Here is an 11092-nt window from a genome sequence, read left to right as displayed (position 1 = left end):
GCCGGGTTTAAGACGTTAAGCCTCCCTGAGTTGAAACCCAAGAGACCCCCCTCTGGTCCTAAATCCCCCCAGGAGAACTCTCTCTTTTCTTTTAGCCTCCCCACATCTCCCATGATCCCTCTTGCCTCATCTCTTTGCTGCTCCTCCTGTCTCTTCAAACTGATGTGCTCTCTCTTTATTTAATTCATCTACCTTCTCCATTCATCCTCTAATCCCCCATGTCCTCTCTCTCTTTCTCTCTGACTTATTTCTTCCCCACTGCCTCAATGACACCTCTGAGGACTTTTATGCCTGTAATACTGAAACATATTTCACCAAAAGGCCTGTGTAGATGGAGAGACAATAGCGGGCCATTAGGCTGAGTGGGGTCTAATCACATTGTCTCTGGCCCAAATAGCACTCAATTCCCTATATAATAGTGCAGTATTTTGACCAGGGCACATGGGGTTCTGGTGAGAAGTAGTACACCATGTAGGTAATTTGGTGACATTTGGGATGCATCCAATGTCCCTGGTGTCAATCCTTTCAGATGAATGATCATAAAGCACCAAAAAATGAACCAGAGACCCACAACACCTTCCTGTCGGAGTTCTTCATTGGAGCCTCATGAATATACATGAGCATGTAGGTGAGCCTGCTGAATATTCATGTCCTGGCAGGTGATGAGACTGGCTGTCTGGATGAATTCTAGAATGTTTCTTTGTTCTACATACTATTGAATACTGTACATCCCTATGGTTGGGCTGTTTTGCAACGGTCTGTGGTCTGTAGTTGATAGCATTTCATTGAGTTCAGACCGATGGGCGGTGTTCTGATTAGACTGGTAGAGAGGGTTGGTAAGAGGTTGGAAAGATACTACAGAGCACAGCCTTAACAGTGCACTTTCCTTCCCACCTCCTGGACCGTAAAATACTTCCCAAAATATGTCTTCATCTGTTCCCGCACTTGACTCGGCAAATAAAGAACCGCTTCACAGAGTTGTGGCATATAGCTACGAGGACAGAGTTGTGGCATATAGCTACGAGGACAGAGTTGTGGCATATAGCTACGAGGACAGAGTGGTGGCATATAGCTACGAGGACAGAGTGCTGGCATATAGCTACGAGGAGAGTGAAGATGGAACGTGTGCATGTGTTGGGCATAAAGTTTGTATCCCTGCCTGCGTTCTGGATGTGAATGGGGCTGTGTGTGTGGCCATTGTGTGCTTTACACCACTGATAAATGAGGAGCTTTATCTGGGCTCGGCAGCACACTCTGCCATTAACACCTTCTGACGATAAATTGGACACACTCAGGGAAGGAGAAAGGGGGTGGTTTCGATTAGCTTCTTAGAGAGCGTAAAAGTGTGTGCTCCTATCAATGCCACGTGCTCTGCACACTGCTAACAAACTCCAGCCGCCACACACACAGAATCTTGTTTAATTTGACAAACAAAGAGAAAACACTCACTCTGTTTTAGGAGAGTGAGGGGCTGAATGTTAATTAACTTGTCATTTAATCATGCCAGGCTATGGCACTGCAGGGCTCTTTGGCAGTGTTTAATTTGGTCTGTTCCCTCACTGGGAGACCCAGCAGGACTGTAATATATATAATATAATGACTGTCTAAGGGTATTCTAGCCACACCCTCAGTAGCGTTTACTTCAAGGTTAACTTATAAAACATCTCATCTATCATCTAGTATCTGATTAGCTCCCAATTCCCAGAATAGGCCCCTTTCGCTGACCAGAGTATGGGAGGGATAAACATCATACACAGGATCCCAGCAGTACTCACTATCTCTTGTACTTGTGAGAGATTACACAGAGCTGACGGAGAGTAGAACAAATCTGAGCCTGTTGCACACACACACACACTTTAAATACTTTATTTGAATCAACATATTCATCACACACACTTTAAATACTTTATTTTAATTAACATATTACATCACACACACACTTTAAATACTTTATTTTAATTAACATATTACATCGCACACACACACACACACTTTAAATACTTTATTTTAATTAACATATTACATCGCACACACACACTTTAAATACTTTATTTTAATTAACATATTACATCGCACACACACACTTTAAATACTTTATTTTAATTAACATATTACATCGCACACACACACTTTAAATACTTTATTTGAATCCACATTACATCACACACACAGGCATATGGCCTGGGTTTGAGTGACACACCAGCTAATGCAGAACATAGATGACAAGTGTTTCCAATTATGTATTTGTCTTACTTTGGGTTGGCACCTATGAGACTCATTAAAGAAACACACTCACGCAGAACATGCAAACACAATTAACATAGACATTGACAGACTCGCTAAAAGACACACACACAGAATCTAGCAGTAAACGGAACTGGCAATAACTATGCAAGATGTATGGCCTTGTAACATATGTGTGATTGAACAAGTCTCTACATATATATGCTCTTCTCCCAAAGCATCAACACACACGCATACACACAGAAAATGCGGGAGATCCCTGCACATACACTGAGTGTACAAAACATTAGGAACACCGACTCCTTGACATTGACTGACCAGGTAAAAGCTATAATTCTTTATTGATGTCACTTGAAGAGGAAGATACAGGATAAAGAAGGATGTTTAAGCCTTGAGACATGGATTGTGTATGTGTGCCATTGAGGGTGAATGGGCAAGACACGTTTTTAGTGCCTTTGAAAGGGGTATGGTGGTAGGTGCCAGGCGCACTGGTTTGAGTGTGTCAAGAACTGCAACGCTGCTGGGTTTGCTCAACAGTTTCCCCTGTGTTTCAAGAATGGTCCACCAACCAAAGGACATCCAGCCAGCTTGACACAACTATGGGAAGCATTGGAGTCAACATGGGCCAGCTTCCCTGTGGAACGCTTTCGTCACATTGTAGAGCCCATGCCCCGACAAATTGAGAGGCTGTTCTGAGGGCAAAAGGGAGGGGTGCAACACAATATTCCTAATGTTTTGTACACTCAGTGTACAGTATGCACGTCCTATTCCCAGTCCATGGACTCTACATCCTCATCCCCACAGCCCTGTTTTTTGCCTCAGTTCCTGTTGAAGACAAACGCGTTTTAAATGCCGTTGAAACGTGCACAAGTTTGTGTTTGGGGTCCTGGTGCGGAGTCTCTCCCCCAGTCTCTCTCTGCAGTGTGAAAAGGTCCTGTATTGAACACCACTGTGTACTGCTTCCTATAAAGCTGAAGCCAATGGACCTGTTTCAGGGCTTAATGCCTTTTATAATGGATTATAATGCACCATAATGGCCTTGAATGGCTGGTATTTGGTCAGGCTTTGAAGTTGAACAGGCCTTTTTGTAAACACTGGTCCAATGAAACAGGCTTATAACCCCCCCACTCTCCTCTGTTTTCCAAGTGGAATCTAACTTCAAATGGGGAAAAACAGCGAGGCGCTTTGTCCTTTGCCAATCCAATCCAGCACGGTTCCACTCCAGGTGATTCCGAGGTAATTCTCTCCTGGAGAATGATTGCCAGGATTCTGGAGGGTTCGTCTGTAATTCCGGCTGGAGTGGTTGTTGGGGTTGGGAGCGTTCAGAGTGGGTCTCTCCAGTGTGGAGCCAGTCGAAGATGACTAATTTCGAAACTCACTCAAGAGGCCAATGTGGAGAGGAAAGAGGGCTGTGAAAATGCATCTTAGAGCACGGACAAATGCTAGCTCTCTAACACACACACACACACACACACGCTCTGACCATCCAAGCACATTCACCAATCTGTGAGTGCGGGTGAAATTCTCTAGGCAGATGGTTGTGACTCCAGGCAGTCATTCCTATCAAAGCTCAGCACAGGCAAGTGTGTGTGTGTGTGTGTGTGTGTCCTATTTCATGCCCTAGTGTTAAAATGAGAATGGTGAATTAAATCTGTTCTCTTTTACATTGATGATAATGTACCTTTTCATGTGTGACCTAGTTAATGTTTTAGTTGATCAGTTAAGGGGTGTGTGTGTTTGTGTGTACACACGCTGTGTTTTCTCTCCTTTAAGCCTCCAACTGAGGTGCCGGTCGGTCACACTTGATGTACCTGTAGCTAATCCAATCTCACACTTGATGTCCCTTTAACCAATTCAGTCACAGCGCCCTGAGCCCCATCCTAACACTACCTCCCTGACATCATATTCTAGCACTGCCTCCCTCCATATCTCCCTCCCTTCCTCCCTCTAACTCCCACAGGCCTCTTATGCCTCCTTTCCTCATTTCTCCATCTTTTTCTCTCCCACAGCTCCGATTCCTTCATCTCCCCCTCTCTCTTCTTTGCCTCGCTCGCTTTTAAACTGAGTCTTGCGTACCCCTCTTCCCTTCATCTTTCCCTCCTAAATATTTTCCTCTCACCCACCCAACTTATTCAAGGCCTATCTTTTTTTGGTTTTGTTGTAATTTACACCCTTTTTCTCACCAATTTCGTGATATTCAATTGCGTTCTTGTCTCATCGCTGCAACTCCCCAATGGGCTCGGGAGGCGAAGTTCGAGTCATGAGCCCTCTGAAACATGACCCACCAAGCCACGCTTCTTAACGCCCACCCGCTTAACCCGGAAGCCAGCCGCACCAATGTCTCGGAGGAAACACAGTTCAACTGATGATCGAAGTCAGCCTGCAGGCGACCAGCCTGCTACAAGGAGTCGCTAGAGTGCGATGTTAAGTTAAGCACCCCCCGGGCCAAACCGTCAGCTAACCCAGACAACGCTGGGCCAATTGTGCACAGCCCTATGGGACTCCCGGTCGCGGCTGGTTGTGACACAGCCTGGGATCGAACCCAGGTCTGTAGTGACGCCTCAAGCTTTGCAATGCAGTGCCTTAGACCGCTGTGCCACTCGGGAGGCCCCAAGGCCTCTCTTTTCATCCCTCTCTGTCATACACTGACAGCCTTCCCTTCCATCTCTCTTTGCCTCTCCTCCACCCACACACTAATATCCTCTCTTTTTCGGCAGGAAATGAAGACCGCCTCAACAAGTCTGTCACAAACAGAAATGACATTGTGTACCTGTCACCACCATTCACTTGTTTCTATAAACACTGAAATAACTGTTTCCTCTCTCTCCTTTTCCTCCCCCCACTACCTTCCTACCCTCCCTCTCTTCCCCTCTCTCTCTCTCCTTTTCCTCCCCCCGACTACCTTCCTTACCTCTTTTCCTCTCTTCCTACCCTCTCTCTCTCTCCTCTCCTTTTCCTCCCCCCACTACCTTCCTACCCTCCCTCTCTTCCCCTCTCTCTCTCCTCTTCCTCCCCCCACTACCTTCCTACCCTCCCTCTCTTCCCTCCTCTCTCTCCTTTTCCTTACCTTCCTACCCTCCCTCTCTTCTCTCTCTCTCTCCTTTTCCTCCCCCACTACCTTCCTACCCTCCCTCTCTTCCCTCTCTCTCTCTCCTCTTCCTCCCCCCACTACCTTCCTACCCTCCCTCTCTCCCCCCACTCTTCCTCTCTCACTCCTCTTCCTCCCCCCACTACCTTCCTACCCTCCCTCTCTTCCCCTCTCTCTCTCTCCTCTTCTTCCCCCACTACCTTCCTACCCTCCCTCTCTTCCCCTCTCTCTCTCTCCTCTTCCTCCCCCCACTACCTTCCTACCCTCCCTCTCTTCCCTCTCTCTCTCTCCTCTTCCTCCCCACTACCTTCCTACCTTCCTACCCTCCCTTCCTCTCTTCTCCTCTCTCTTCCTCTCTCTCTTCTTCTTCCCCCACTACCTTCCTATCCTCCCTCTCTTCCCCCACCCTTCCTATCCTCCCTCTCTTCTCTCTTCTCTTCCTCCCCCCACTACCTTCCTACCCCCCTCTCTTCCCCTCTCTCTCTCCTCTTCCTCCCCCCACTACCCTCCTACCCTCTCTCACTACCCCCCCCCCCCTACATTCCTCTCCCCCTGTCTCTCTCCCTCCCCTGTCTCTCCTCCACAGTGAGTAAGCTGCGGGTGCAGAAGACCAACCAGTCCCTGGTCTACCTGGAAGATAGTCGTGTGCGTGTTAACTGCTCCGTGGCGTCCCAGACCAGCCAAGACTCCCAGCATGCCGTGCTCTGGTATGTGCGCCGTGCGGCAGGTGCTGAGGCCGATGAACTACTGCTGAGGATTGAGCGCTCGGGTGCGTTTGAATATGGCGCGTATGCGGACGAGGAGAGGTTGAGGCGACGGGTGCAGGCTGAGAGGCTGTCGCCACGGCTCTACGCGCTGACACTGAACAGGGCAGAGAGCAGCGACTCTGGGACGTACTACTGCCTGGTGGAGGAGTGGCTCACAGACCCAGACGGAGCCTGGTACAGACTGGCACGGGACTCCTCAGGATTCACACAGGTCCTAGTCAGACAACCAGGTGAGGACAGAAAGGAGGGAACAAGGGAAGGGATGACGGGAGGGATATAGAGCTGAATGGGATGAAGCCTGGTACAGACTGGCACGTGACTCCTCAAGCTTCACACAGGTCCTGGTATGACAACCAAGTGAAAACAGAGAGGAGGGATACTGGTACAAACTGGCACGGGACTCCTCACTCAGCCTTTACACACAGAAATCTTCCTAAGAGAAACAGCAAGAGCCCAGTGTCTCTCTCTGTCTCTGTAGTGTTTAGTAGCTGCTGTTCTCGACCCATGTGGTTCATTTATCTTCTGGCAGTGACCAGTTGTGCCCTCTCCCCCTGCCCTAAAGGCCGTCTCGCTTTGATGACCTCATCACCATCCACCTGCCCTAGGCAGAGCTCTGGTGGATGTGGTGGGTGTTGCCCTGGTGCCAAATGGGCAGAGCCTGGCAGAGCTGAGAGGCATAAACCACATGCCCATAATAAGTCCATTTTGTGCCGACACCAACTACACACAACCTCACCTCAGCCCCATGCCACCCTACCTACCGAGCTGCTACCTTACTCCCCTCAAACCCAATGGCCCTAACCCTACCATGTACTATACAGACTTCCAAGTCCCCCTCCTAGGGCTGGGCGATAGATCTGATTCATTTGAATGTACGTTTTTGCATAATATTCCAAATGTCTGTACTGCAAGAGTCAACATGTTTTCCGTTTTTATGGGCATTTATGTCTGCTTGTTGTCTTTTTGGTCTCGTCTCCTTCTCTCCTTCTGTGCTGTGTGCACCTTCTCATTTACACCAGAGATCTGCATATAATGATGAGATGCTCATATCTCCACTCTAACAATGTCCCAAATGCATGAAGGCAGAAACGTATTGGCCTTAATTTGGACCGATTTTGGCCAAACCTCTCGCTTTGCCACTTCCTCATTAGAAAGGTTAACTTTTCTATTACAGTAAAATAATGTCTCCGTTTCAGTGTCCATATGACTGTTCGTGTTGGACCAAACCGCTTGTCGGAGAGGAAGAAGTGATCTTGGGGTGTGTGTGTAAACGGAGAGTCTCAACTCCTCAAAGGACTCACAGAGCAGACACTACTAAAACAGGAGTATCAATGGACATTGATTCTGGAGAATGAAAGCCCAGTTTGTCGCGCAGCCACATTGGGGTACCACGTACCGCTAGCAGCATTTATCCAAAGACTGTTCTACCAGCTGTCTAGTCTGTGTTTTATAAATGCGCAATAAGCATAAAACACAATTGGATAATAAATTGGCAATTCATTCTCATTCTGAAAAATAAGGTAGGCTTGATTTCAACACCTGAACAAAGTGGACCGGCTGGCAATCGGAGGCGGACAGAAGGGTGTGTTCATAACAATAGAAAGATTAGCTGGCTACTCACTAGCATGTGGGCTTGTGCTTGAGAAATTGTTTATGAGACCTGTGTTAATGTTTTATAATGCCTGCAACAAGAAGATAGTCATTATTAGTGAATGTACATTATACATGGTTCTGGTTATAATTATTATTCTTTTTTTATCCATTTTAATTAACATATTTAAAAGCCAGATCAGTGATTGCAAAAAAAGCAGGTTAAAACTACACTGAACAAAAATATAAACGCAACATGTAAGGTGTTGGTCCCATGTTTCACGAGCTGAAATAAAATATCCCAGAAATGTTCCATGCGCACAAAAAGCTTATTTCTCAAAAATGTTGTGCACAGATTTGTTTACACCCCTGTTAGTGAGCATTTCTCCTTTGCCAAGATAATCCATCCACCTGACAGGTGTGGCACATCAAGAAGCTGATTAAACGGCATGATCATTACACAGGTGCACCGTGTGCTGGAGACAATAAAAGGCCACTCTAAAATGTGACGTTTTGTCACTGATGTCCACAGATGACTCAAGTTGAAGGAGCATGCAATTAGCATGCCGACTGCAGGAATGTCCACCAAAGCTGTTGTCAAAATGTTATGTGCATTTCTCTACCATTAAGCCGCCTCCAATGTCGTTTTCGAGAATTTGGCAGTACGGTCAACCGGCCTCACAACCGCAGACCACGTGTATGGCGCCGTGTGGCCGAGCGGTTTGCCCAATGGTGGCAGTGAGGTAATGGTATGGGAAGGTATATGCTACCGACAACGAACACAATTGCATTTTATTGATGTCAGTTTGAATGCACAGAGATACCGTGACGAGATCCTGGGGCCCATAGTCATGCCATTCATCCGCCTCCGTCAACTCATGTTTCAGCTCCCGAGTGGCGCAGCGGTCTAAGGCACTGTATCTCAGTGCAAGAGATGTCACTACAGACCCTGGCTCGATCCCGGACGTGATCGGGAGTTCCATAGGGCGCCGCACAATTGGCCCAGCGTCGGCCAGATAAGGGGAGGGTTTGGCCGGGTTAGGCCGTACTTGTAAAATAAGAATTTGTTCTTTAACCGATATGGCTAGTTAAATCAACTAAAAAATATGTCCCAGTTCTTTGATGGCCTGCATACTGAGACATGTCACCCATTGAGCATATTTGAGATGCTCTGGATTGACGTGTACTACAGTGTTCCAGTTCCCACCAATATCCAGCAACTTCGCACAGCCATTGAAGAGAAGTAGGACAGCATTCCACAGGCCACAATCAACTGCCTGATCAACTCTATGTGAAGGAGATGTGTCGTGCTGCATGAGGTAAATGGTGGCCACACCAGATACTGACTGGTTGTCTGATCCACTTCCCTACCTTCTTTTTTTTGGTAAGGTATCTGTGACCAACAGATGTATGTCTGTGTTCCCAGTCATGTGAAATCCATACATAAGGACCTAATGAATTTATTTAAATAGACTGATTTCCTTATATGAACTGTAAGGAAGTAAAATCTTTGAAATTGTTGAATGTTGCTTTTTATATTTTTGTTCAGTATAGTTTAATCAAATTAAGTACATTATTAGTGGGTCTTATGGTTGTGGAAGGATTATATTTATTTCACATGCCCTAAATTCATTACATTATTGCTGACTGTTTGAAATGCAGTGTATTTGACCTTTAGTTGTACAACTAAACTGATTTAGATAAGAAAAAAAAGATGTGATTTTTAGGCCATATCGCCTTCCCCCCCTCCAACCAGCTACCCTGCTATTACCCTCCTCACCCCCCTATGCCTCCTCTCTGACCCCCAAAGGAAGGTGACTGTTGATAGACAAACATGGCTACACCCTCCCCTAACATCTCTGAAAGCGATCTGTTGTGCCAGGGGTCCTGTGAGTAGGGCATTGTAAATACAGGGTGAAATGTGCGGGTGTCTGTGACATCTGCCAAACTGCGACATGAAGATCAGACTGAAGGCCTGGAGCTGGTCAGGGAGCAAAAGCACTCGTATGTTATTTTAGCAGGAAAGTGGACACTTCCTCCCCACACATTGCAGAAACGTATCTATTTCCTTCAAGTGCACGCCCTTGTGCATGTGTGTATTCATGATTGTGTGTGTATGCATATCAGTGACTCACTTTGTTTGAGTCTCACCTCTGTTTCCTTCAGGATTCCAAGGCTCACCAGGGGATTTGGTTATTATCAAACACGATGTACAGCTATATAAATATATAATGATGGGCTGCAAATTTACAGGCCTGATTTCCCAGGTGGCTGTTGGGAGGGTCTCATTAAGGTGCTAAAGAATGCAGTCACCCAGGAAGTGAAACAGAAATGGTTCAGATGCCAGTTCTCTCCTTGTCTGTCTGTCTGTCTTTCCCTCTGCGCTCTCCTTTTTAACAAGAAGAAACATTACAGACAGCCTGATCTAGCAGAGTCTTTTTAAGTTCACTTCTTTTTACTTGTTCTAACTGGGTCAGTGTGAAAGCCCTGTAGGAGTGTAGCCATCCCACACACACTCTCCCCCTGGGCTAGTAGCCTCTAAGAGGGAGGGAGGCCTGGAGCAGAACAGCAGACTGGAAAGGCCATGGACAGCTGGTGGGGCTAGTTACCCTGTTAGACATTTTTTTTTAGGATTTGGGGTTTTGGCATTTAAGGGTAGTTGGGCACATAACTGACAATGAGAGATGTTTTGCTATCAAATGAGTTTATGATTGTGTTTTTGATTATGTGTGTTGAGGTTCTGAAGTATAAACTGATTTGAAGCACATCTGCCAGTCTGAAGTTTTCTGTTTCAAGGCATGACAATTATTCTGCCCAAGAAATGAGCTTCAATTGGAATGTTATTTTATTCCCCCCTCTCTCTTCCTTCACCCTTTCTTTCCTCCCTCCCCTCTCTCTCCCTCTTCCTCACTCTCTCTGTAGAGGTGCGGTTGCAGGTGGAGGAGTCGGAATCTAACATCACTGTGTCCCAGTCTGGTTCCATCCGGTTGGGCTGCAGCATCCCTTCCCAGTCCTCCCGAGACTCCCGCTTCTCCGTGTCCTGGTACGTGGAGCGCCCCGAGGAGGAAGATGAAGAAGAGGAAGACCAGTTGTGTGTGTTCTCCATTGGACACGATGCCGTGTTCGGGAACGGGAACTGTAGCCCCACCGAGGAGGCGGGGCCTAACTCACGTCTGCAGTTTGAGAGGACAACCTCTGACCTCTACAGCCTGACCATCCAGGGAGCACGGCCGGCTGACACGGGGCGCTACTACTGTCACGTGGAGGAGTGGCTGCTCAACCCCCGCAATGCCTGGTATCGCCTGGCGACCAACAACTCTGGTGTCACCATCGTCACCGTGATCCAGCAGGGTAAATCAGTCAATCAAAACATTTTTTTTTTAATAGTGCTTTTTAAAATAAA

The 11092-nt window shown here is 47.0% G+C and overlaps 1 protein-coding gene across 2 annotated transcripts in view; it reads left to right on the top strand.

The window, feature by feature from the left end:
- The window catches only part of LOC124045869 (immunoglobulin superfamily member 3-like), a 132875-nt gene that overhangs the window by 118125 nt on the left and 3658 nt on the right, over positions 1-11092 (top strand). For both annotated transcript variants that reach the window (XM_046365638.1, XM_046365630.1), the window contains exons 7-8: positions 5919-6329; positions 10612-11040. In XM_046365638.1, coding sequence (XP_046221594.1) covers positions 5919-6329; positions 10612-11040 — 840 coding nt within the window. The remainder of the gene's footprint in view (positions 1-5918; positions 6330-10611; positions 11041-11092) is intronic.

The sequence above is a fragment of the Oncorhynchus gorbuscha genome, linkage group LG01, assembly GCF_021184085.1.
Source record: "Oncorhynchus gorbuscha isolate QuinsamMale2020 ecotype Even-year linkage group LG01, OgorEven_v1.0, whole genome shotgun sequence".
Taxonomy (NCBI): Eukaryota; Metazoa; Chordata; class Actinopteri; order Salmoniformes; family Salmonidae; genus Oncorhynchus; species Oncorhynchus gorbuscha.
Note: the sequence above shows the minus strand (reverse complement) of the source record. Positions and strands in the feature narration are given on the sequence as shown.